This window comes from Aquarana catesbeiana, linkage group LG01 (assembly GCF_042186555.1).
Source record: "Aquarana catesbeiana isolate 2022-GZ linkage group LG01, ASM4218655v1, whole genome shotgun sequence".
NCBI lineage: Eukaryota > Metazoa > Chordata > Amphibia > Anura > Ranidae > Aquarana > Aquarana catesbeiana.
In genome coordinates, this window is record NC_133324.1 from 135803279 (window position 1) to 135830934 (window position 27656).

General features: G+C 45.1%; 1 protein-coding gene and 1 pseudogene across 1 annotated transcript in view; one reads left to right on the forward strand and one right to left on the reverse strand.

Moving 5' to 3' along the window:
- The window catches only part of ANKRD31 (ankyrin repeat domain 31), a 105965-nt gene that overhangs the window by 58981 nt on the left and 19328 nt on the right, over positions 1-27656 (forward strand). The window contains exon 4 of the mRNA XM_073633546.1: positions 13094-13190. Coding sequence (XP_073489647.1) covers positions 13094-13190 — 97 coding nt within the window. The remainder of the gene's footprint in view (positions 1-13093; positions 13191-27656) is intronic.
- On the reverse strand, positions 16757-16846 carry LOC141124373 (U2 spliceosomal RNA; annotated as a pseudogene).

A 27656-nucleotide genomic window follows, 5' to 3' on the forward strand; every position in this document is an offset into this window, starting at 1 on the left:
TGCACCTAAAGCTACCTGAAGAAAATTGGTGGTGTTCTTCTAAACCTATTAATACCACAGGCAGGCAGCTGCAGTATTTACAGTTAGTGTACTGTGTCCTCTGCACAGTGTGCACCTAAAGCTACCTGAAGAAAATTGGTGGTGTTCTGATCCTATTAGTACCACAGGCAGGCAGCTGCAGTATTTACAGTTAGTGTAGTGCGTCCTCTACACAGTGTGCACCTGAAGCTACCTGAAGACAATCGCTGTTGTTCTGATCCTATTAATACCACAGGCAGGCAGCTGCAGTATTTACAGTTAGTGTAGTGCGTCCTCTGCACAGTGTGCACCTAAAGCTACCTGAAGACAATCGCTGTTGTTCTGATCCTATTAATACCACAGGCAGGCAGCTGCAGTATTTACAGTTAGTGTAGTGCGTCCTCTGCACAGTGTGCACCTAAAGCTACCTGAAGACAATTGCTGTTGTTCTGATCCTATTAATACCACAGGCAGGCAGCTGCAGTATTTACGGTTAGTGTACTGTGTCCTCTGCACAGTGTGCACCTAAAGCTACCTGAAGAAAATTGCTGGTGTTCTTCTGATCCTATTAATACCACAGGCAGGCAGCTGCAGTATTTACGGTTAGTGTACTGTGTCCTCTGCACAGTGTGCACCTAAAGCTACCTGAAGAAAATTGCTGGTGTTCTTCTGTTCCTATTAGTACCACAGGCAGGCAGCTGCAGTATTTACAGTTAGTGTACTGTGTCCTCTGCACAGTGTGCACCTAAAGCTACCTGAAGAAAATTGGTGGTGTTCTTCTAAACCTATTAATACCACAGGCAGGCAGCTGCAGTATTTACAGTTAGTGTACTGTGTCCTCTGCACAGTGTGCACCTAAAGCTACCTGAAGAAAATTGGTGGTGTTCTTGTGATCCTATTAGTACCACAGGCAGGCAGCTGCAGAATTTACAGTTAGTGTACTGCATCCTCTGCACAGTGTGCGCCTAAAGCTACCTGAAGACAATTGCTATTGTTCTGATCCTATTAATACCACAGGCAGGCAGCTGCAGTATTTACAGTTAGTGTACTGTGTCCTCTGCACAGTGTGCACCTAAAGCTACCTGAAGAAAATTGCTGGTGTTCTTCTGTTCCTATTAGTACCACAGGCAGCAGCTGCAGTATTTACAGTTAGTGTACTGTGTCCTCTGCACAGTGTGCACCTAAAGCTACCTGAAGAAAATTGGTGGTGTTCTTCTAAACCTATTAATACCACAGGCAGGCAGCTGCAGTATTTACAGTTAGTGTACTGTGTCCTCTGCTCAGTGTGCACCTAAAACTACCCAAAGACAATTGCTGTTGCTCTGATCCTATTATTACCACAGGCAGGCAGCTGCAGTATTTACAGTTAGTGTACTGTGTCTTCTGCACAGTGTGCACCTAAAGCTACCTGAAGAAAATTGGTGGTCTTCTTCTAATCCTATTAGTACCACAGGCAGGCAGCTGCAGTATTTACAGTTAGTGTACTGTGTCCTCTGCACAGTGTGCACCTAAAGCTACCTGAAGAAAATTGGTGGTGTTCTTCTGATCCTATTAGTACAACAGGCAGGCAGCTGCAGTATTTACAGTTAGTGTACTGTGTCCTCTGCACAGTGTGCACCTAAAGCTACCTGAAGAAAATTGCTGGTGTTCTTCTGATCTTATTAGTACCACAGGCAGGCAGCTGCAGTATTTACAGTTATATATAAAATTTTATCTCCTGCTCTCCAACTTTGTGTGTCGGAAAATCCGATGGAAAATATCCGTTCGGAGCGTGTTGTCGGAAATTCCGACCGTGTGTGGGCTCCATCGGACATTTTCCATCGGATTTTCCGACACACAAAGTTGGAGAGCAGGAGATAAAATTTTCCGACAACAAAATCCGTTGTCGGAAATTCCAATCGTGTGTACACAAATCCGACGGACAAAGTGCCACGCATGCTCAGAATAAATAAAGAGATGAAAGCTATTGGCCACTGCCCCGTTTATAGTCCCGACGTACGTGTTTTACGTCACCGCGTTTAGAACGATCGGATTTTCCGACAACTTTTTGTGTATGCAAGACAAGTTTGAGGCAACATCTGTCGGAAAAAATCCTAGGATTTTGTTGTCGGAATGTCCGAACAAAGTCCGACCGTGTGTACGCCCTATTAGTGTACTGTGTCCTCTGCACAGTGTGCACCTAAAGCTACCTGAAGACAATTGCTGGTGTTCTCATACTAATAATACTACAGGCAGGCAGTTGATTCTGCTAGCTGCAGTATCAGTATATATATATACATCCCAGCTTTGTGCAGCTACATCTCACTGCAGGCTATTAGTATGTCTGGAAGGCCAACAAGGAGAGGCAGACAGTCACAAGCCAATAAAAGAGGGCAAGCAGGCTCTGTGTCTAGAGGCAACAGTGCTGGTCATGGAGACGGTGCATCCTCATCAGCACGTGGCCGTGGAACACGCTTTTCCTTTTTGCGGCAGCTGTCCGTGTTGAGCCGCAACATGCGGAAGACTTGGTAGAGTGGATGACCAAGCCGTCCTCATCCTCCTCATCCTCTCTCACCCAGGCTCAGGGTACTTTGTCTGGCAAAGCAGCAGCCAACGCGGCCTCTTCCCTTGGCTCAATGGCATCAGTCACTCCTTCCCTAGCCCCACCATGTCCTCCTGAGGAGTCCCCCGAACTGTTTGACCACAGTGTTGGGTACATGCTCCAGGAGGATGCCCAGCGTTTTGAAGGCTCCGATGATGGTACCCAGCTAGAGGAAGGCAGTAATGTGAGCCCAGAGAGAGGGGGTGCCCAAGAGGGACAGCAATCTGGCAGTCATGTTATGATGATTGGGACAGGTACCCAATCATGTGTCCGCTGTGACAGCCAATCACAGTGATCATGTGATCGGGAAGTCCATGCTAACCCCTAACCCCTCCGCCTTAAGACCCAGGTAAAAGACTGCAGCAGGTGGGCAGGCAGGGGTTGAAAAAGAACGCCAGCTACTTAGCCAAAACAGTTTCCTACCCAAAACAACAAATGCATTGTGCATGTAAATGAATCACAACTCCACTATCAGTTTTACCACTATTTGATGATAACGTTAAACAGGGCAAATAGAGATGGTGAATTTCCCTAGAGGGGGCCACATGCAAGGATAAAACCTGACAGGTCTTTTGCTTTGGTGTCTAGTAAGGTCACATTGTAATAAAGCAAGGAAGCTTAGACCTCTGCAATGTATTAATGTGCTTTTGCTAAATGAAAAATGCTGTACAAACAAAACTATTACAATTATAGAAATTCAAGACTGCCAAATATACCTATAACAAGCAAAATGCTAGTCACTTAGCAGAAACTATGGTCTGTAAACAGCATAAATACCCTTAAAAGTTCCTTTAAGCGGAGCTCAAGCCCCCCCTCCAAAAATTAAAAGTCAGCAGCTACAAATACTGTAGCTGCTGACTTTTAATATTAGGACACTTACCTGTCCAGGGGTCCCGCGATGTCGGTACCCCAACCGATTTTCAAATCGGCTCTTGGGTGCGGCTGCCGCCATTCGTTACAAGGGAAACCGGCAGTGAAGCCTTCACAGCCAGTTACCTACTGTGCATGCGCCAAGCGCGCTGCGCTTTCTGAATGGCTCAGAAGTGGGGAAAGGAGGAGGGGGCTGCACTCCCTGCAGCAAGGTCTGTGACAAGGTCTCCCAGAAGTGGGGATGGGTACCTGTCAAACAGGTACCCACTCCCCCTGAATGGTGCCAAATGTGGCACCTGAGGAGGGGGGGCAAACAAGCGGAGCTTACCCTTTTCGTAGGAGCTCCGCTTTACCTCAGGTTAGAGGGGGTTCATTATCTCCGTAGGCAACGAGGATCCCAGGCTTAATCTATAAGCAGTTGCTGGAGATCAGGCAAAAGCGTCCTCTGGTATAGCTTCTTCTGGCTGTACAGACCTTGCTTGGTGTTAAGTCATTATAGAGTCCCCCTATCAGCTTATGCCATTGCCATTTTATTTGGAGAGTTTACCACCCCTACATGGGCGTGGCCCCTTTTGTAATACTGCAAATTCTCATCTCCCCCTGAGATGGCACTTTGGTATCACACATACCATAGGTCATACATCTCAGAAGGTCAAACTATTGTTAACCAATAACCATTGATTAACTTGACTTGTTGGTTTCAGTTACATAGCCCAACATACAATAATATCTACGCTCCCATTGTTTGAGGGCAGCTTGTATAATTTTTTTGAGAAGTCCATTCAAACATTCAAATGTAACCTGATTTCTGTTTCTAATGCCGCGTACACACGGTCGGACTTTCCAGCATACTTGGTCCGGCGGACCAGAGTGTGCCGGACAATCCGCCCGTGTGTGGGCGGCGGCGGACTTTTCCGGCGGACTTCTTCCCAAAAGCCCGCCGGACCTAGATTTGAAGAAAGTTTCAAATCTTTCCGTCGGACTCAGTTTCGGGCGGAAAGTCCGCTCGTGTGTGTGCTGGTCCGACGGAAAGCCCGCTCGTGTGTAGGCTGGTCCGACAGACCAAATACGACACGAGGGCAGGGTATTGCATCTCGCGCTCGCTGCAATAGGAAAAACAAATCTTCCTATTGCGGCGAGCGCGGGGCATACCAGGCCCTTAGGTCTGGTATGGATTATAAAGGGAACCCCGCTACGCCGAAAAAACGGCGTGGGGTCCCCCTAAAATCCATACCAGACCCCGATCCGAGCACGCAGCCTGGCCGGTCAGGAAAGGGGGTGGGGACGAGCGAGCGCCCCCCCCCTCCTGAACCGTACCAGGCCGCATGCCCTCAACATGGGGGGTGGGTGCTTTGGTGGAGGGGGGCGCCCTGCGCCCCCCCCCCAAAGCACCTTGTCCCCATGTTGATGAGGACAAGGGCCTCTTCCCGACAACCCTGGCCGTTGGTTGTCGGGGTCTGCGGGCGGGGGCTTATCGGAATCTGGGAGCCCCCTTTAATAAGGGGGCCCCCAGATCCCGGCCCCCCACCCTATGTAAATGAGTATGGGGTACATGGTACCCCTACCCATTTACCTAGGAAAAAAGTGTAAGTAATAAAACACACTACACAGGTTTTTAAAATATTTTATTAAACAGCTCCGGGGGGGGGATCTTCCTCCGGCTTCGGGGGTCTTCTTCCGGCTTCGGGGGTCCCTCCGCTTCATCTTCTCCCGGCATCCGGTTGGTTCTTCTCCGCTCTCCGGCCTCTTCTCCCGGTGTCGCAGGTCTTCGGCCGGCCCCTCCGCTGTCTTCATGTAGCTCTATTGCCAGCGGAGGTCCGGACTTCTGGGCTTCTTGGCTTCTTGTCTTCTCTTCTCTTCTCTTCTCTTCCCCCAGATGTTGACACGACGCTCTCTCCGGCTGGACTGGTCTCTGAGGGCTGCGTTGTGACTTATATAGGCGGAGACCCCGCCCCCATATGATGTCACAGTCCTTGGGCATGCTGGGACTGTGACGTTTTAGGGGGCGTGGTTGAAAGTGTGCCGGACCAAGTAGGATAGAAAGTCCGACCGTGTGTACGCGGCATAAGACAAACTACAAAACCGATTATTCGGTACAGTAAAGTCTGAGAATAAAAATCATAAAACAGACATATATTTATATCAAACTCAACACAACAGGTGTTCTAATCCCTCTCCACTCTATCCAAAACTAAAAAAAGGTTTTGCCTTTAATTACACATTAATATCCTCCCTTCTGTTTTACAACAAACAAACAAATGTTTGTTGGCTCCAGCAGCTCACTCCCAATAGGTGCCACAGCCCTAGGTGAAGACACTCACCTGAAGAACCGCCACAGTCTATGTGCAACAATTAAGCCATCATTGACTAGGCCCTGCGCCTGGTGCCAGGAGAAAGTTTGTTTTCAACGTACATATACTGGGCCCTTAATCGCAAAATCACATAACTGTATATGATTTCTTCCATCGGCTCTGGGGCACGTGCACTACAGGAGCCACGTTCCCCCTATGATTGGACACAGCGGGAGCCAATCAGTAAGTCCACTGGCTGCGATGGCCACCGGTCACCGGCGATCATTCTCTGGGGAGAGAGAACGGCCATCTGCCTATGTAAACAAGGACACCCAGGGAACACAAATAACCCTTTGATTGCCCCAGATGTTAACCCCTTACCTGCCAGTGTCATTTATGCAGTGACAGTGCATTTTTTTTAGCACTGATCACTGTATTGGTGTCACTGGACAGCAAAAAGCGTCACTTCGTGTCAGAGTTGTCCGCCTCAATTTCGCAGTCCCTCTAAAACGCAAAAGATAAAAACCACAGAGGTGATCAAATACCACCAAAAGAAAGCTCTATTTGTGGGGAAAAAAAGACATTGATTTTATTTGAGTACAGTGTCGCACGACCACGCAATTGTCAGTTAAAACAACGTAGTGCCGTATCGCAAAAAAAATGGCCTGGTCAGGAAGGGGGTAAAACCTTCTGGGGTTAAAGTGCTCCAGAACCTGCAGCACAAAAATGCAACATGAGTGCCTTTTTTTCAGTGCAAACCAATGCAGCATGATGGTGTGAACAGAAGCCATAGGACAGTGATGGCAAACCTTGGCACCCCAGATGTTTTGAAACTACATTTCCCATGATGCTCCACTATACTGCAGAGTACCAGAGCATCATGGGAAATATAGTTCCAAAACATCTGGGGTGCCAAGGTTTGCCATCACTGCCATAGGATATAAAGCAATTTGCCTTGATCTGGTGTTGGGACTGCATTAGGCAGTGCTGCCCAACATAGACCAATGTTACTGGTGTGAATGAACCTTACACTCAGCATGTTTTGATCTATGGGAAACCAAATGTGATGGGGGAGCTGTTGTGATGTAGCTAATTTATTGTGATTTAGTAAAGATATTCATTGAGAAAAAGTACACAACCAAGATGTCTTATAACTTATCCAAAAAGAGATTTTATTCTTTGATTTTTTCCTTTTATAAAGTCACTTAATCAATGTTTCTGGCAATGCTTTTTCTCATGGTCTCTCGGATACCATCAAGGATGAGATAGCAGCCCGAGATATACCTACTGAGCTGGAGAAGTTGATCATGCTTGCCATCTTCATTGACTCCAGACTCAGAGAAAGACTCTCTTTCAAGGAGCGCTTACTGTAGCCTCCTGTACGTTTGTCTCCGAGCTTTGCAGTCCCACCCGTGCCTCCCTCACCTCCCATGCCTCCTGGTACCGAGTCGGTCAATGAAGGTGAACCCTTGCACTTGGGTTTCACGGGTCTTTCTGCAGGTGAGAGAACCTTTAGGAGGAGGGAGAGATTGTGCCTTTATTGTGGCCAGGCGGGCATTTTTTGAAGTCTTGTCCTACCTGTCCAAGGAATGCCTGAACCTTGAGGTCCTGTCACGGACAGACCTTAGGTGGCGTTGTTTCATCCCCAGTTATCCAGAAGGATAAGCCCCTGGTTTCAGTTACCTTTTCTTGGGCTGAGTCGTCCGTCGAGATACAGGCTCTAATCAACTCTGGGGCTGCAGGCCTGTTCATTGATGCTGCCTTTGTATTGAAGCATTTGATTCCACTGCGTGACACTCCACTTGCCATTGAGGCTCTTGACGGGAGACCTCTACAGCCTGCCCATGTGACTCATGAGACGGTTCCATTGTCCATGGCCGTAGGGGCTCTTTACCATAAGATAATCCAATTCCAAGTTATTTCTTCACCTAAGTTTCCTCTGGTTATTGGTTATCCTTGGTTACAGAGGCACAACCCCTCTTTTGATAGGCGCCGTGCTGAGGTTCTCTCCTGGTCACCACAATGCAGTGAGACAAGCTTCCAGAAGGTAGCCAAGGTCCTGTGCACCTCTTCACTCTCCTCCCTGCTGTAGGAGTACCGCGATTTTAGTGATGCCTTTGACAAAAGGTCAAGCTGGTAGTTTGCCTCCACACCGGCCGTATGATTGCACAATTGACTTTCAACCTGGTGCCATACCCCCTCGTGGCCGGGTTTACCCTTTGTCGGTCTTGGAGGATAAAGCCATGGAGGAGTATATTGCAGACGCACTTTCTCAAGGTTTCATCCGCAAATACTTTGTCTCCTGCTGGTGCTGGCTTCTTCTTTGTGAAGAAGAAGAGTGGTGAACTGAGACCTTGTATTGATTATAGAGGTCTCAATTGTTTCACGATTAAGAATGCCTACCCGATTCTGTTAATTACAGAATTATTTGACCACCTCAAGGGAGCAACGGTTTTCACAAAGCTTGATTTGAGAGGGGTATGCAATCTCGTGAGGATTAAGGAGGGTAACGAGTGGAAAACTGCGTTTATTACCAAAACAGGCCATTATGAGTACCTCATAGTGTAAAAAATAGTTCTGCGCTGCCTAAAACTAAGAAAGCAGCTAACGCGGCAAATGTGGTATATGCATTAAAAATGTAGGACAAAAAGTGTAGCGCTAATGGAATGATTGCATGTATAAAAACATATAGAAAATGTTTCAATGAGCCCAGTGGGTAAACAACAACTTATGAATAAACAACAAAGAGAATAAATCAATATAAAGTGAAAAGTCCCAAACAAAACTCATAGTGTAAAAAATAGTTCTGCGCTGCCTAAAACTAAGAAAGCAGCTAACGCGGCAAATGTGGTATATGCATTAAAAATGTAGGACAAAAAGTGTAGCGCTAATGGAATGATTGCATGTATAAAAACATGTAGAAAATGTTTGAATGAGCCCAGTGGGTAAACAACAACTTATGAATAAACAACAAAGAGAATAAATCAATATAAAGTGAAAAGTCCCAAACAAAACTTGGTGTAAAAATCTTGATAGGTGCAAACTTGAAATGAAAAACACCACCCCCAATAATATGGAGGCTTACCAGAGCATTTCAACTCAAAAGAACCTACGTTCAATGGGTCAAACAGGCTTGTGTGGTGGAAACAAACACTAATGCCGCGTACACACGGTCGGACTTTTCGTCTACAAAAGTCCGACAGCCTGTCCGACAGACTTCCGACGTACCTTCGGCGGACTTGCGGCAGACTTTGTTACGAACGGACTTGCCTACACACGACCACACAAAAGTCCGACGGATTCGTACGTGATGACGTACACCGGACTAAAATAAGGAAGTTCATAGCCAGTAGCCAATAGCTGCCCTAGCATGGGTTTTTGTCCGTCGGACTAGCACACAGACGAGCGGATTTCGGGGTCCGTCGTACTTACGACGTAAAGATTTGAAGCATGTTTCAAATCTAAAGTCCGTCGGATTTGAGGCTAAAAAAGTCCGTTGAAAGTCCGGAGAAGCCCACACACGATCGGATTACCAGCCAGCTTTAGTCCGTCAGCGTCCGTTGGACTTTTGTAGACGAAAAGTCCGACCGTGTGTACGCGGCATAACGGTATGAAATCCTCTAGTGGCTGTACCGAAAAAACACGACCATCCATAGACTGGTGTATCTCATGAAGATGGCCTGCTCCTCATATGTTCAGACCAGTCTACGGATGGTCGTGTTTTTTTGAGGTTGATGCTTCTGAGACTGGTGTTGGTGCCCTTCTGTCTCAACGCCCTACCTCTGAGAGCACTATGCATCCTTGTGGCTACTTTTTCAAGAAATTGTAATATGCGGAGTGCAATTACGAGATTGGTGACAGAGAGCTATTGGCGATCATTTTAGCCCTGAAAGAATGGAGACATCTCCTCGAAGGTACCACTGTGTCGGTTCTCATGCTTACTGACCATAAGAATCTCACATTCTTGTCTGAGGCTAAAAGCCTCTCTCCCAGATTGCGCGATGGGCTCTTTTCTTGTCAAGTTTCAATTACATTGTCTCATTCTTACCCTGTACTGAGAATTTAAGGGCTGACGCATTGTCATGACAATTTTCCTCCACTTCCAAGTTGGAGTCAGTTCCGGTTCCTGTGATTCCTCCTGATCGTATTCTGGCTATGTCTCACTTCTCCTTTGGGTGACAAAATTCTTGCTGCTCAGGTCCATGCTCCTCTTAAGAAACCTTGTGACCGCTGCTTTGTCCCAGAGAGTCTCCGTACTGCCGTGCTCCAGACTTACCATTCTCCCAAAGCTGCTGGCCACCCCCGGAGGAATCAACTCTTTTGGGCCATTTCCCAACAATTCTGGTGGCCTAGTCTACGTGCTGATGTAACTGCCTTCATAGCTGCCTGTTCCGTGTGTGCTCAGAGTAAGACTCCACGACACCTTTCAGTGGGCCTCCTACATCCCATACCCAATGGAGAGAGGCCCTGGACCCACCTCTCTATTGATTTCATTTTGGAGTTACCCAACTCACAGGGCAACACAGCTATCCTTATGGTGGTTGACCGGTTCTCAAAGATGTGTCATTGTATTCCACTTAAGAAGTTTCCCACCTCTAAGGAACTGGCTTCCAATTTTGCACGGGAGATCTTTCGCTTACATGGGCTACCCAAGATGATTGTCTCGGACAGGGGTGGTCAGTTTGTGTCCCGGTTCTGGCATCCTTTTGTGCACAGTTGGGAATTCAGCTTGCTTTCTCCTTTGCGTATCACCCGCAGTCTAATGGGGCAGCAGAATGAGCCAATCAGTCCTTGGAGCAATTCCTACGTAGCTATATTTCTGACCATCATAACAACTGGTCAGACGTATTACCATGGGCAGAGTTTGCTCACAACAGTGCCATGAATTCTGCTTCCCAATTGCCCCCCTTTTATGGCGAATTATGGTTTCCAACCTTCCATGTTGCCTGACTCATTTGTTCTGCGGAATATTCCTGCGTTAGAGGAGCACCCCTGTGGTCTTCGTTCCACTTGGGCACAAGTCCAGGAGGCTTTGCGACATGCTAATGATAGGTACAGACTCCATGCTGACCGCAGATGCCTGCCTGCGCTTTCATACCAGGTTGGGGACAGGGTCTGGCTGTTATCTCGCAACCTCCTACTTCGCGTTCCCTCACTGAAGTTCGCACCTTGGTTTATTGGGCCTTTCCGTATTCTTCGCAGGATTAACCCAGTGGCTTACGCATTAGACCTTCCTTCTAATATGCATGTTTTGAATGTATTTCATGTCTCCTTATTAAAACCTTTGGCCTGCAACCGCTTTAACACCTTGGTGCCACGTCCTCACCCTGTGCAGGTTGAGAACCATGAGGAATATGAAGTACAGTCCATTGTTGAGTCCCGTAAGTTCCGTGGGTGCATACAGTACCTGGTGCATTGGAAAGGGTATGGTCTGGAGCAACGCTCTTGGGTCTCATCCTCAGACGTACATGCCCCTGTCCTCCTTCGTGATTTCTATAGACGTTTTACCTTCAAGCCTGGTGGTCCTCCAAGCAGGAGGGGTCGTTGAGGAGGGGGTACTGTCAGGACTGGGCTCAGCCCTTCCTTCTCTGAGCTGGCCGCTCAGCTGTCGGCTAATTGCCAGCTCCTATCTCTCCACAGTTACTCAGCTGTTGATGATATCCTGCTTGTCAGTCCTGCCTACTTAAGCCATCCAGTTCAGAGGAGCTCTGCCTTCACTTTGGTCACATCACAGAAACTCTCCTGCAATCCTCTTCAAGACTTGCTTTGCTGACATCCCTTCTGGCTCCAGATCCTGCTTGCTGTTCCACTACATTGATCCCTGACTTCTGACTTGGCTGACTATCCGTTCTGGTTACTGAACTTTGGCTATGTTTTGACTACGTTTGTTCTTTTTACTTTTATTATTAAACAAGTTTAATTTAACCGTACTTCTGTCTCAGCCTGATTTCATGGTTTCTGAGACATGAATGCAGTTTCTGTATGATAAAAGTAGTAAAAAAAGCTAAAGGAAGAAGGTGATGAAAGGGTTAATAAAAAAGTAATTAGGGTTAACAAGAGGATAAAGTTGTATGTATTTATTTTAATAGGTTTACATGAAATAGGAACATTCATTTACATAAATTTATGAATAATGGTTACAACTGTGGCTTTTATGTGCAAATGAATTGAGAGCAGGACTGTTACATTGACAACTCAGCACTGCAGAGTACACAGGGAGATCATCTCTCCAGTGGAGGCCCATCCATTAGGGGCGCCACCCCCCCATCCGTGAGTCCGGCCCGCTGATCTACATACAGGGTACTGGACTATGGATTCCAATGGGGGGGGGGGTTTGAAGCATATGATTAGAGCCAGAGGCCAGTTGTGTGATGATAGCGAATGAATATTCGCTATTTTCACACAAAATTTCCTTCCCGCCAATTGGCCACAACGTTAGGCGATCCTATTGGACGCCTAGTGCTTAGGAGGAAGAGAGTGGAGACGCACAGTGGAAGCCATGGAGGAAGCCGCTGAAGGAGCTGAGCCACTGCCTGCACCCCACCACCTAGATGGGGTCCTCCCGTCGAGCCCCTGCCTGTAGCCCGCAACCAGCCACCTAGATGGGGGGGGTTGTTTGCTGCCTCCCCCCCCCCAAAAAAAAAACACCAGCCGCCACTGCATCTCTCCTAGTCCAAGCAACATGGTTCTGCTGTCCTCTGTACTTTGTTGATCAAGAGCTTCTGATAAAGTGCAGGAACAGGTGTCACAGGGAAAGTGGAGCCCGTTGATTGCACTGGGAGACCTGATCTTCCTTGGCCTTGCAGAGCACAGGAGAGTTTGCTGCTGTAAAACCACCACAGCTGCACTCTCAACACCACAATGCTTGAGAAAGGTGCCTCTCCTACGTGGGCTAGCTCAGCCATACCTGCATCATCTAAGACAATTACAAAGTTGACCTTTAACCGGAAGAAGGTTTTTTTTGCCTAAAGGGCAAGTTCACACCAGATTCAGTTCCGTTCGCTTTTATTCTGCACTAAAAATGCATGCACAGCGCTTTCCATGTATTCCGTGTGACTGCATGGTGTGAACTAGAGCCATTGGAATGCATGGAAAACACTGTGCATGCATTTTGTACAGAAAAAAAGCACACAGAACTGAGTGGAACTATGTCTGGTGTGAACTAGCACTAACAGCACTAACATAACATTATCCTTATAGAATATATAGCTTTCCGTAAAAGGCTATCAAGGTGCTCTATTTTGTACAATGTCAGTGAAAGGTATAGATAAAAAAAAATATCTGTCAAGTTACAAACATTTCACACTTTTTTTATTACTGTTTGTTTTTGCAGGTTACATACTGTGGAAAAAAGCTATTAAGTTTTATGTCACAGGAGGACTTTACACCAAAAGAATTAAATCGTCCATGTCTACAAACCCAAACAGCATGTAAGTAGTAAATGAAGGCACATTGCACAGGTTTGATATTGTAAGTTTTCGGAACAGTTAAAGCTGACTTAGGATTAGCATATATTGTCTAGATAACAGAATAAATCCTGTGTAATAAATAAATAATAATAAAATAATAATTATAAAAAATACAAGATAATAATAAATACAAGAGCACAGCTCCATAATGTCCATGATTTGGAGCAATGTCCCTCTGTTCCTCTTTCCTCCTCACTTGTCCCTCATTTTGGTCTGATCTATATAGTTGTATATAAAATGCACTATTTGTCTTTCCCGGTGCTAAATCTTGCATCCAATTTCTAAATTTCAAAGACCAATGTAAAGGAATAGTAGTGGTAAAAAAAAAGCACTTGTGTGCCTAACTAGTAATTTTTTTTGTATAATTCTCCTTTGAGGGGGCGTGTGGGGGGTCCTATACCTACATATTTTTGCTAATAGACGTTCCTCATTCCCATCTCAAAAAATTGGGAGGTATGCAAGAGGCACGTGTATTCGTAAATGAATCTTGGTGTGCTATGTGCATTTCTTCCAGATCTGTGCAGTAGTCCAGTGTGAAACTTTCTTAATCGGACACAGAGCCACAGTAATTACTACATTGGTTATAGGCCACCTTCAGGTAATGGACACTGGCACACCCAAGACAGGAAGTCCCCCTCCCTATATAACCCCTCCCATTAGAGGGAGTACCTCAGTTTTTTCGCCAGTGTCTAAGGTGTTGGTCATGGTAAAGAAGTTCTAAAGAAAAAGCTCCGCTAGGATCCTCATGGGTCAAGGAGTTATTCACCGGATCCATTCCGGATCCATTTTAAGTACCTTAAAAGAGGCAAAAGAATTGTACCCGAGCCTGGTGAAAGAAGACATGAGGTTTTGCCCGTAATGCTTCTCCCTGGAGAGCTGGACCCTGGGATTCAGTACTTTGGTCTTTCTTCCAAATACCTAAAAGTTTTTCTGGCAGGGTGCTATATGGGTCCAGGAAAGAGGAACCCGTAAGTGGGGTCCCAGTCCCTGAAGGTCTATCATGACTTGGCCCGCCGTGATGGGTGAAGATTGGGTCTGTCTGGTCTTCAGCAGTATCCTGCAGTGAGGATAAGGTAAGTGAAGACAATCCTAAAGGAAACCTATGGATTTCTTATATTTTTTTAAGTAAATGGTGTCATGCCTATATTTCACCACTAGAGGGTGTGAAAGTTCAAAGCACTCGTCTGATATGCTTACCTTGCCTCTCAGTGTAGATGCTCAGTACAGCTGCAGCTCTGGTCATGGTCAGCTGTTCCCCTCCGCTCTATAAGCCATCGGGGGAATTGGGAAGGGGGATCGCCCATTGGCCAGGCAATCCCCCTAAACAGATCCTCTTCCTCCTGTATCGCTCCCCTCCAAAGGGAGGAGGCACGCGCGTGCACCTGTATCTTAAATAGAGCGGCGGGGAACAAGGGGTCGGAGCCAAAGCGCAAGCCGGCGTGCACGTGGATTCGGCATGCACGTTCGTAACGGTGCAGGCGCAGAGTGGCTGAAAGTTTTAAAAAGCCTCACTCTTGCTGACTGAGCAGTCAGTGATACACAGGAGCATCAGGGGCTTGTAAGGTAGTGGAAGCAGGCACTTTATAAAGGGACACATTTACTTAAAGCATCAGGCTGAGCAGATAATTGCAACATATAGATATTGCTGGACTAGTACTCAGCAGTTAATGTACTCAGCAGTTGATGACTAAACGTCCTTCTTTTAAACGTTCATCCTCTCCAGGTCCAGGGACAACTGCCTCCAGGGAGTCGCGACGGCCTCCGCCGTCAGGTTTTTGAGGTAAACCTCAGGGGCAAGCCCAGGGGCCGAAAAAACCCTGGGGACAAAATCCTACAAAGCAGAGTCCCAAAGCCTCCCTTTGAAGGGGCTCCCTGGCTCGATCGGGTGGGGGAAGGCTTCTAGAGTTCTCAGAGATTTGGCAGGAAGAGATCCAAGATAAATGGGTCATCTCCATAGTATCCCTAGGCTACAAACTGGAGTTTCAGGAGTTTCCACCATCCCATTTTCTAAGGTCAAGCATGCCCAAAGATCTAACAAAAAGGAGAGCTTTGTTTCTGGCACTGGACCGCCTGCTGTCTCATGGGGTAATCGTAGAGATTCCTACAGGGGATCAGGGTACGGGATTTTATTCAAATCTCTTCACAGTGCCAAAACCAATTGGGGATGTCAGACCTATACTGGTTCTCGAGGACCTAAACCAGTTCCTAAACATCTGTTCTTCCGGATGGAGTCAATCCGGTCAGTAGTCTCCACCCTACAGGGGGAAGAATTTCTGACGTCAGTCGTCAGGGATGCATATCTAAATTTTTCTTGCTCACCAAAAGTTCTTACGATTCGCGGTAGAGTCACCATTTTCAATTTGTGGCCCTACCCTTGGCTTCTGCACCTCGGGTATTCACAAAGGTGCTAGCCCCACTCCTGACAAGGCTAAGGACCCGGGGTATAACGGTGATTGTTTTTTTTTTTTGAAAAGCCAGTGGAGTGCAAAACGCCCAAAAACTTCCACCTAGAGCCAAAAAAAGTGTACACACATAAAGAGTGACACACAAAAAAGTGCAACGGGTGTTACACTGATCCTCCACTAGGGGAGGACCTTGCCCAGATCCCCCGGGGCATTAGGCTCCAGACGGGGACTGAGGTACTTCACTTGGGTCCATCTGGCCGAAACCAGACGGACCCCCGTTCTCTGAAAAGTCTGCCGAAACAGACCCACCCAAGTACTAGGTGGGACTCCCCCGAAGGAAGACCCCATAAGAGAGGGTGAACCAAGCCAGAAGGCCTATGTCCACCCCCTCCCAAGACTTTCAGAGCAGGCCCGAGGACCCACACCCTACTCATCACACAGTGACAAATGTGTATACACATCAAACAAAAATATACAAAAAAGTGACAAACACAGGCATAAATAAAAAGAAAGTGAGCAGAAGGAAGTGGGAGAGTGAAAAGTGACCATTGTGTAATACAATGGCCGGCCCTCCGGCCAGGAATAAAAATTTCCTCTGGTCCTAGCCAAAAGGCTAGGCCCTAGAGGCAGGTGCGAAAAACATGTGTTGTGGTGAAGTGACCATGGTGCCATAAATCAAGTGCCAAAACCCTGTGACTGTACGGCACCCCTGAACTGCCACTTCAGGGCCACATTCACCACTGACTTTTCGTGCAACCCTGACCACCAACCCAGACCACAGCAGCCTCCACCCCAGCCAGGAAGGCCTGAAGTTCTGGAAGCTTGGTGAGAGCCCTTTACAATCAGGCCTCACCGTTGCTCCCATCCCTCCTACCTAATTACATTCGGGAAATACTAACTGCTCCCCCGGTGGGAAAGAGGAGCCAGTGTTCTCTCCAGAAAAACTGACCGGAGCTAGAGCTACCCCAATCTAGGCCAGAAGGCCAGGGACCCGACCCTCTGGCCAGACCCAATGGTTCTCCATCCCCATCAGAAGGCTTCCCTTTCGGCTATGAACCGCTCCAGGTTACTTTACACCAGCAGGTTTTGCATAGCCTCCGCCATCCCTGATACCACCTCGCCGTAGATTAGGGACAGAAGCAAGCGCCACCTCCTGGCAACTGATAAGAACAGATACTACACTTGATCTTAGCCAAAAGGCCGAGAAGCGATGACCCGGGGTATAACGGTGATGGCATATCTAGACGATCTGCTGTTAGTAGATCAGTCGGTGGCTCGCTTAAATCAGAGCGTGTCCACCACGGTCAAATATCTGGGACACTCAGGGTGGATCCTCAACTTCAAGAAATCAGCCTTACAGCCAGTAAGAAGGCTGGAGTACCTGGGCCTGGTCATAGACACAGTCCAGAGAAAGGTGTTTTTGCCCCAATCAAAGATCACTGCTATAAAGGAGCTGGTCCAGCTGATCAGGGCGAAGAAAAGTCCTTCCATTCGCCTATGCATGAGATTATTGAGGAAGATGATGGCTTCATTTGACGCAGTCCCCTATGCCCAATTCTATTCAAGACTGTTGCAAAACAAGGTCTTGTCGGCTTGGAACAAGAAGATCCAAGCCTTGGACTTACAAATCTGTCTGACCCCGGAAATCCATCAGAACCTCAGTTGGTGGTTGGCAGCCAAAAATTTGCAGAAGGGAAAATCCTTCATGCCGGTTGCTTGGAAGATTGTGACGATGGATGCCAGTCTGTCAGGCTGGGGAGCAGTCCTAGAGGAGGCTACGGTCCAAGGGAAGTGGTCCAAAGTCGAGAAGACCTTGCCCATCAACATCCTAGAGATTCGGGCAGCACATCTGGCTCTATGGGCCTGGACGTCCAGATTACAGAATTGGCCCGTCAGGATTCAATCCGACAATGCTACAGCAGTAGCGTACATCAATCACTAGGGGGCGCCAGAAGTCACGCAGCCCAGAGGGAAGTGAACAATATTCTGGTTTGGGCAGAGAAGCATGCACCTTGCATATCTGCAGTTTTTATTCCGGGCATAGAGAATTGGCAGGTAGATTTCTTAAGCCCCCAGCAGCTGTTTCCAGGGGAATGGTCTCTACACCCTGATGTCTTTTAAGCGATTTGCCGGAAATGGGGCACCTCGGATGTGGACCTATTAGCATCCAGGTTCAACAAGAAGTTAATCAACTTTGTATCAATGTCAAGGGACCCACTTGCATGCGGAACAGATGCATTAGTGGTCCCGTGGGATCAGTTTTCACTGATTTATGCGTTCCCTCCAGTTCAGTTGATACCGCGTCTTCTTTGCAGAATCAAGCAGGAGGGGAAGCCAGTAATTTTGGTAGCCCCAGTGTGGCCCAGAAGATCCTGGTATACAGAGATCATAAAGATGGCGGTAGGAGACCCATGGCCTCTTCCACTGCGCCCAGCCCTGTTTTCACAAGGACCAGTATTCCATCCTGCACGATTTTTGATATGTATATATGATTAAAGTAATTTATTATAGAATCTGGAAATCTTATGTCTCTTGGTGTGAATCCAAAAGATGGCATCCTCGGAAGTATGTCATAGGTAGGATTCTTGCCTTTCTACAGCTAGGGGTAGAAATTAAACTGGCCTTGAGTACTATCAAGGGTCAAATCTCGGCCTTGTCAGTGTTCTTTCCAAGACCACCTGCCTCACATTCTCTAATCTGGGCCTTTATACAAGGGGCAATGCGTATAAATCAGCCAGCTAGATCCCCTTTGTGTCCATGGGATTTAAATCTAGTCTTATCAGTGTTACAAAATCTGCCTTTTGAACCAATACATCATATTCCATTGGTCCTTTTGATAAGAAAATCGTTTTTTCTGGTAGCTATCTCTTTGGCTAGAAGAGTGTCAGAACTGGCTGCCTTTTCCTGTAAGGAGCCATATTTGATTGTTCATAAGGACAGGGTAGTGTTGTGACCTCACCCGTCCTTTCTACCTAAGGTGGTAGCAGGATTTCATCTGAATCAAGATGTTATCCTTGAATGAATGTATGTTGTATATGCCCGTCCCAAAAAAACAACAATGCTCTGCGCTTAGTACAATATTCTAACGGTGTATGTGCGGCACATAAATAATTATATGACTAGTAGCAGCTGCTTAAATAGTAGAACATGTATATAGGCAATAATGAATCAATTAAATTAGATAAATATATAAATACGCAATTATAAATATATAAATATATAAAGTGTCCCTTCAGTATTGCAGCAGCGCTGTGCACCCCAATTAAACAGGGTCTCTTTCTTAATCTATTTCAGAAAGTTCAAACACGGATCTGATAGCCAGAGTCCCACCAATAAATAATCAAGATGTATTCTGTGAGGGTAGTAATCCTTTCACCAAGCGATACACCACGTGCTGGGGTCCCCAATGAAAACTCACTCACCAGAAATCAGATCAATAAAAGCCTTGATTAATAGTAATAAATCTGCATCAATATCCAAAGCGACCACCAGATGTCAGTATTATTCCCAGTAGTTCCAATAGGATATGTAGAAGAAACAAAAATGCTCACATAGCGTGTTACTGCTAAACATCTTTATTTGAACCATCCAAACATCCCCTTAAAACCATGCGTACCAAAATTTAATAAACATTAAGCAAAGATAACAAAGTGCACTGTGCCTGATTGCGTCCTCCAGTCGTGAAAACCTGTCAGGAGCGCTCCCTGTCAATGGGCGCCCTCAGAAGAAGTCCAGGAAGTGACGAAACGTTAGGGACGTGTCGCACAGGAAGTGACGCATGCGCTCCACCAACCGAGGAACCAGGAAGCGTGTGACTGTGGTTACACACAGGGAGCGCTCCTGACAGGTTTTTTAAATTTATTGTTTATTAAATTTTGGTACGCATGGTTTTAAGGGGATGTTTGGATGGTTCAAACAAAGATGTTTAGCAATATCACGCTATGTGAGCATTTTTGTTTCTTCTACATATCCTATTGGAACTACTGGGAATAATACTGACATCTGGTGGTCGCTTTGGATATTGATGCAGATTTACTACTATTAATCAAGGCTTTTATTGATCTGATTTCTGGTGAGTGAGTTTTCATTGGGGACCCCAGCACGTGGTATATCGCTTGGTGAAAAGATGTTATCCTACCTTCCTTTTTTTCCAGAACCTAGTTCTGCACAGGAGAAATCTTTGCACTTACTTGATGTAGTGAGAGCAGTCAAAGTGTATCTGAAAGCGACTGTTCAGATACGGAAAACTGATGTTTTGTTTGTGTTGCCAGAAGGTCCCAGGAAGGGGCAAGCAGCATCAAAGTCTACTATTTCTAAGTGGATTTGGCAAGTTATTATTTAGGCTTATGTTTTTTTGATTGCGTCTATCTAGCAAGGTTATTGTGGTATAAGCAAGGAAGCTAAGACTTCTGCAGTGTGTAAATGTACTTTTACTATTTTTACAATGCTTTTACTATACAAAGTTGCTATAAATACAAAACTATTACAATCTTAGGAATACAATACAAGGCTGACAGATATCTATAACAAGCAAAATGCCTAGCAAATGAACAGCCTATGGTCTATAACAGTACAAATACACTTAAAGGTTACTTATCTTCTGTTACTATATGTTCGTGATCTCCATTGGCAACAATTCTTCTGGAAATCAGGCACTGTTCTTGTATCATGAGTGGCTTCTGATCTTACAGCCAGTCTCTACTCATCCCTTTTTATTTGTACTAGTTTGTTGCCAAAAGTTAATGGTTACAAACTTGTTTCTATAGCAACTGACTAACAGTCATTCTTTCAGTTTGAGAGCTGAAAGAATCTCAAACAAGTAAATCTTTTACTTCTTTACTGTAGCTATAGAAACAATAGCCTATTCAAACTGTCAATTTGAATACAACAATGGTATCTACGTACCCATTGTATGAAACAGCATTTGTTTGAGAATTCTACTCAAGCCAAAAAACCTGACAGTAATCTATGACCAACCACTATTGTGTAATGTTATGTCTGATTAATATAAAAAATCATATTTTAACAAATGCAACACATTCCGCCCTAGATTTTTTCTTTCTCCATGCAGAAAATCACTTCATTACTAAGAAAACTCATTCTAAACATTCATTTTCCTTGAATGCAACACCTCCCATATTTCTGTCATTGAGAAAGTGTTTCAGTCTTTAACTAATTGTTCATTAGAAAGTCAATTCTAAAGTTCTTTAGAAACAAGTCCAGGCTTGTAATACATCAAAGGCCTTGTTCTCCACAGCTCTTGCAATCTTCTGTCATCCTTTCCATCATGTAACCACTTTTCTCTGGTCTTCCTATGGATCAAATCAGAAACAGCCTGTGGAATAGCAAACAAAGTGGATTATCTGTTCCTTCTAATAATACATAAACAGTAGATCCAGGCCCTTCAGCTAAAATCTCTCCTCTAAGTGGCTCTTGCCTGGATATCTGACTAACACTTTGCCCCCTGCCTGTACCCACTTCTCACTCTCCCAAAGAACATCAATAGGGAGGAGAGGAAATATACTGATATTTTGGAAGGTTTGATGTTATGTAGCCTCACTTTCCACTCTTGCTGAGAAGTATCCTATCATGTATTCCTGTCCTGTGGAAAAGGGACATCCCTCCAACTAGAGCACAGTGGTTTGCTAGAATTGCAGAAATCCAACAAATGGAAAATCTTACTTTGGCGATGAAAGATGAGAGATACAGGAAGACATGGGCCCCTTATCTGGCGTATAGAGAGGGATCAGGGTGACATGTAAAATTTGCTAAGTGGTCCATGTCTGAGAACAGAAGGGTAGAGTATAGAGTAGGGAAGATGAGTTATAAATCCTTTACCTTCGCTTGCTTTTTTTTTTCCTTTTGGTTGTGTTGGGGGGTGGATAACAATTAGACCGGGGGTGGGGGTAAAAGGAGAAAAAGAGAACTCACATTGAGTTAAAGAACTAATTAATGGTAATGCAAAACAGTTTGATGGAAGTATTTAGGATGTTATAAAAAGACACTGTAAGACTGTGATGAATTGTAATGTGAAATCTATTTTTAAAAAAAAGAAGAGACTCAAAGGGTATAGCCTCTTGAATGGGGGATGACTGCAGCACAGGAATTTCTTCTTCTGGCCGGGTGCTGGTAAAAGTAACAAGCCCTGCCAACTGTTTTGAAATGTCTCTAACATCCTTAGCTGCAATACCCCCTCTTTCTTGAAGGTACCACTTCCATTTCATCAGTGTCTGGTTCTGGGCTACAGCTGCCCTAGTGGTCAGTCCATTATCTCTCACCCATCCTGCTATTGGTAATGCAGTATGGATGGTGACTGTGTCCTTTACTGTAATGGTCTCTATATGTTGAAGTGTTGTGTAGGGCCCAAACAGGTACTTCTCTAGGGGCGTGTATCTCTTCTGTGCCCCTGTCAGTTGTTTGGGCCAAAATCCAATGGGTATTGCTCTCAGTTCTTTCTTTTCATTTGGCTGCCATAGGCTCCAAGATATGGTACCATTCTACTCCACTACATCCAGCTGAAATGGTACCCCTTGTCTCATGGGTCCTAATCCCTGATGCTGCAAAATAGCTTCTTTAGCAGCCAGGAATGCAGTCCGCTGCTCTGAACCCCATGAGAACTCAGTCTTTTTTCTGGTGACATTATATATAGGCCTCAGAATCAGTCCAAGATGTGGGATTAACGATCTCCAGAACCCCACAACTCCAATGAACTTCTGTGCCTCCTTTTTGGTAGTAGGGGGCAACAGAGCCTGGATAGTTTGCACAACTGTCTCTGGAATTTTTCTCTGCGGCCCGGTCCCCATCATTCCCAGGAGTTTCACTTCTGTGAAGTGTTTTCACTTCACTTCCTTGGACTTTGTCTTTGTCGATAGCACACCCTCTGTTCTCCATGTGATGTATCAGCAGGTGCAGTGCTTCAGTTACATCTTCTTTTGTTCCAGAGATTATGATGTCATCAATGTAGTGAAACACATCAACTTTCAAACTCAGGGTACTTAAATCTCGGGCAATCAGTCCATGACAAATCGTTGGAGAATGAACATAGTCTTCAGGAAGCACAGTGAAAGTGTACTGGCGGCCATCCCACACCATAGCAAACTGGTCTTGACACTCTGGGGCTATCAAAATTGAAAAGAAAGCATTAGCCAGGTCTATCACAGCATGATATTCTCCTACCTCTTTAGCAATTTTCTCAACAATTGAGATCATATCTGGTACAGCTGACTTCAATGGGGGTGCCATTTTTTTAGACCTCTTTAATCTACAGTCATTCTATATGTCCCATCAGGTTTCTTTACTGGGAACACTGGAGACGAGAAAAGACTTACAGCAGGTCTAAGGATCCCTACTCTCAACAGTTCTTGAATGGTCTCCCTATTTTCTTTGTGGCCTCCAGGAAGTCTGTACTGCTTGAGACAGACTGGCTTCTCTTGTGGAGGAATATAGACAGGGGTCCATTTCGCATGACCTCTGACCACAGCCTTCACCGCCCTTACCAGATACGCTTTATCAGGATACCCGAATGTGAATGTATCTCTTTCAGTCTGAATTGACTGACCTTGAAGTACATCCATCCCAAGAATATTTTTGGGTAACTCTGATACCAAAACATTTGTAATAAATCTTGATCCCTTGCCAATAGCCAATTTCACCCGTATCCTAACTGCTGGTGTAGTTTGCCCTCTCAAAACTTCTACATAAATAAATTCTCCTTTGTGATGGGAAGGATTTCCTTGCAAAAGTGTAACTTCAGCTCCGCTATCAACTAAAGCCATTACATGTGTAGGAGAAGAGGACTTCCCCCACCATACAGTGACAGGTGCATATGGGCGTCGGTTTCCTGCTGTCACTGCCCTTACTGCTATTACAGGAGACTCGCCTTCCCTTCATAAAAGATAAGGAACCTCCAAATCCCCTTTTCTGATTCTCCCTAACTCCTCCCCCGGATAAAGAGATTTGGGTTAATGTTCAGTTTTGGGAATTGGTTTGGGGCTAACAGGAGGGGTCTGTTCTGTTTTCTCTAAGTCTAGGCTGATGTTATCTTCACTAGGAGTAGTGTTTCTAACCCTGACAGTTTTCCCTACTAAATGTTTCCACCTCTTCAGCATTTCTGCAGTAGAAGTCCCATCTATCTCATCTTTAGGTACTCCTGCCTTTAATAGGTCCACCCACATTTCTTTCCTAGTAATAACTAGCCTGGTTTTCTCTTCACCTCCTGTCTTCTCTACCCCATTCCCTTTCTTCTCTGTTCTTTTCTGCTTGTATTCTTCCTGTCTGGCCTTGACCTTATCTACTGCCCTGACAGGTTTTGTTTTAGTCTCCTCTAGCTCCCCCAACTGGCTTAAAAGGGTTGTGGCTTCATGAATCTTGCTGTTTAATCCCAGGCCTCCCAACAAGGACAATAATGGAGCCCTGAGATTAAATGGCACAGACTTCATCGGCTTAGAGCGCAGAGCAAACGTAAAGGGTTCCATATCTGGACCCATCCATTCTGGAAACGTATTTAATTCGTTTATACAACCCATTTCACATAACCTGGAAATACCCTCTCCTATTGATCTCCAGGAGTAGGTATTTTCCAGGTCAGTAGGACTAGCGTATACTTGGACTATTCCATCTCTCACGAGGTCTAACAGTGAAAAATTCACGCTAAACTCTCGGGCTTTTCGCATTGCCTGACGCAATTGTGGATCATGGGTTAACACTCCCATAACCACTGCTTCCTTACCTGACAAAACAACACTGTCCGCCCCTTCATCCCATAAGTGTAGGAGCCAACTCAATAGGGGCTCCCCAGACCATTGTTTGTATTGTTTTGCAAGTTCATGGAGTTCAGTTTGTGTAAACTCCCGTACTTCTTCAAATTCAACATCTCTGGGGTTGCGATTATGCACTTCCCCATCTGCCATATCCTCTCTATCATGTTGCCATTTCCTATGCTTAGTAATGAGAGGTCTGGCATACTTTTTACTTTCCCACTATCAGATCGTCATGCAAAATATCAAAAACTCTATCATTTGAGTGGAGCACATCCTCACAATTCCAATCTTGGGATGTGACAATGGCACGTACCCTGTCTTTACTAACAGATTTGTGGCCCTTCCTTTTCCTTAAGGCATTCATTGATTTGGTCATGAGGGCTGCACACCGCTCTTGCAAATCATCAGCCTGACTAGCGGTTGAACGTACACACTCTGAAGCAACTGCTAGCTGGTCTTTTAATACCTTAACTTCTGCCTCTGCCTTCTCCCTTTTATGTGATTCGGCATATATAATAACATTAAGGAAGTGCCAACCCACTGTGGACACTGTCCTCTTCTCTTTTTTACTTAAATCCAACCCCTTAAGGCTAAAATCTACAAAATGATCTGAGAATTTATCACCCCAAGTCAGCTTCAAGGGAGAAGCATACTTTACAAATTCTTTAGCAAGAGGCTCCCACTCATTGTCTCTGGCCCACATATAGCACAGATGTGGTATAAGCAAGGAAGCTGAGACTTCTGCAGTGTGTAAATGTGCTTTTACTATACAAAGATGCTGTACATACAAAACTATTACAATCTTAGGGATACAATACAAGACTGACTGATATCTATAACAAGCAAAATGCCTAGCAAATTAACAGCCTATGGTCTATAACAGTACAAATACACTTAAAAGTTACTTATCTTCTGTTACTGTATGTTCGTGATCTCCATTACCAACTATTCTTCTGGAGGCCAGGCACTGTTCTTGTATCATGAGTGGCTTCTGATCTTCAAAGCATGGTGATGTGTCAGTCTCTACTCATCCCTTTTTATTTGTACAATTTTGTTGCCAAAAGTTAATGGTTACAAACTTGTTTCCATAACAACCGACTAACAGTCATTCTTTCAGTTTGAGAGCTGAAAGAATCTCAAACAAATAAATCTCTTATTTGTTTACTGTAGCTATAGAGACAATAGCCTATTCAAACTGTCACTTGAATACAACAATGGTATCTACGTACCCATTGTCTACTCAAGTCAAAAGATGACAGTATTTACCACTATTGTAATATTGTCCCATGTAATGTTATGTCTGATTACAATGGCTTGAAAAGAAGGGTTCTACCCTTTCAAGTTAGAGCACACTCTACCAGGGCCGTGAGTGCTTCCTGGGCAGTGCATCACCAAGCATCCATGACTCAGATCTGCAAGGCTGTAACTTGGTCTTCGGTCCATCTATTCACCAAATTCTATCAGGTGGATGTAAAGGGACATGAGGATGCCGCCTTTGGGTGCAGTATTCTGCGGGCAGCAGTATAGATCCTCATGTCTGATGGTAGCCTGTTGTATTCTGTGTCTCCCTCAGATAGCATTGCTTTGGGACATCCCATGTAGTAATTACTGTGGCTCTGTGTCCCGTGATGTACGATTAAGAAAATAGGATTTTTATAACAGCTTACCTGTAAAATCCTTTTCTTGGAGTACATCATGGGACACAGAGGTCCCTTCCCTCTTTTTGTGATATATGTGTATTTATTTGCTACAAAACTGAGGTACTCCCTGTAATGGGAGGGGTTATATAGGGGGGGACTTCCTGTCTTGGTTGTGCCAGTGTCCATCACCTGAAAGTGGCCTATAACCCTTGTAGTGATTACTGTGGTTCTGTGCCCATGATGTACTCCAAGAAAAGGATTTTACAGGTAAGCTGTTATGAAAATCCTATTTTTCCTTTGTGCAGAAGCTTCCTGGAATAAAGATCGGTCACTGCTGTTCTTTCTCCTTATGCAGGGTGGCAGGTATTGTATCCGCTTCCTCTTGTAGTTTTCTGCAGGTGGCTTGTAGTGGCTTGAGCCTGCTGGATCCCTTCCATAGCTCTGTTCTTTGCGCAGACTCTGTGCAGCAGAATGATGATGTACCTGAATGTGCAAAAGGCATTTGGTGCACACAAAGTAGATGTATATCCTTTGTGGCTCTTGAGGAATTTGTTTAAATAAGAGTTTTTGTGCCCGGAATTCAGTTTTGAAGTGGAACTTCACCCTAAGGCTGCATTCACACACGATCGTGGGTGGAATTGCCGCAATTTCGCCACTGCGATTTCAAATAGCTGCAAAGCACGGGATTGGATCCTTAGGTGGATCCTTAGTCAGAGAATTATCTAGATTGGAAATGACTTGGATCCATCGTGTCCGGTGTTACACCCCTTATGGTTTGAATATAGACACTGATGTGAACGCCTTCATTGATAATGGTTGATTGTTCATGTGTGTAACCTTCATCTGAGATCATGGTGTCCGGAGGTGGGCTAATGAGGTATGGGAAAAGAAAAACTCCCCATAGCACATTCTTCCTTTTTTCTGTTTATTTATTTTTATTAATGAAATTTGGGACATGGAGGGTTGTGTTTTTTATAGAGCATCATTCTCTATGTTCATTTTACATTTGGACTTTCATAGGGCATTCTACAATCAAACTTCTCTTTGGATTCTATGCTCCATTGTTGCAGAGATGGACCAATATGTATAGGTACACACTGACGGTGTGATCGTCTTTAAGTTTTATTATTATTATTCATTTAATTTTTTATTAGAACACAAAGGGTTACTCTATACAAGAAAACCTTGGAACCTAAGGGTTAAATTTTCCTTGACTTGATGTTGCATTAGCTCACTAGGGTCCCCAGTGGCGAATCTACCTAGTTTCAGCCCCAATTAATGATAATATCAGGCCACCTGGGCATTTTTACATAGATTTTTTAATTTGAATAGATGTTATTTATTTAACAGATAGTTTGTATTTTTGTTTTCATTTTTTGCTTATTATGCATCTAATATCAGATGCGGTATTTTCCGATCTGAATTTCTGCATCCCTTTGACATCCATTTTTTTGTGGTCTATACGCTGTTGGCAACAATGGAGCGTATAATCCTATTCGCCCTGTTATAACCCTTTTTGCCCGGGTTGTGACGGTATACATGGTAGTGAATCAACAACATACAGTTTCCGCTTGCCCCATACAAAGATGGCGGCAGCGGCCTCGGACGCCCTGATCACAGAAG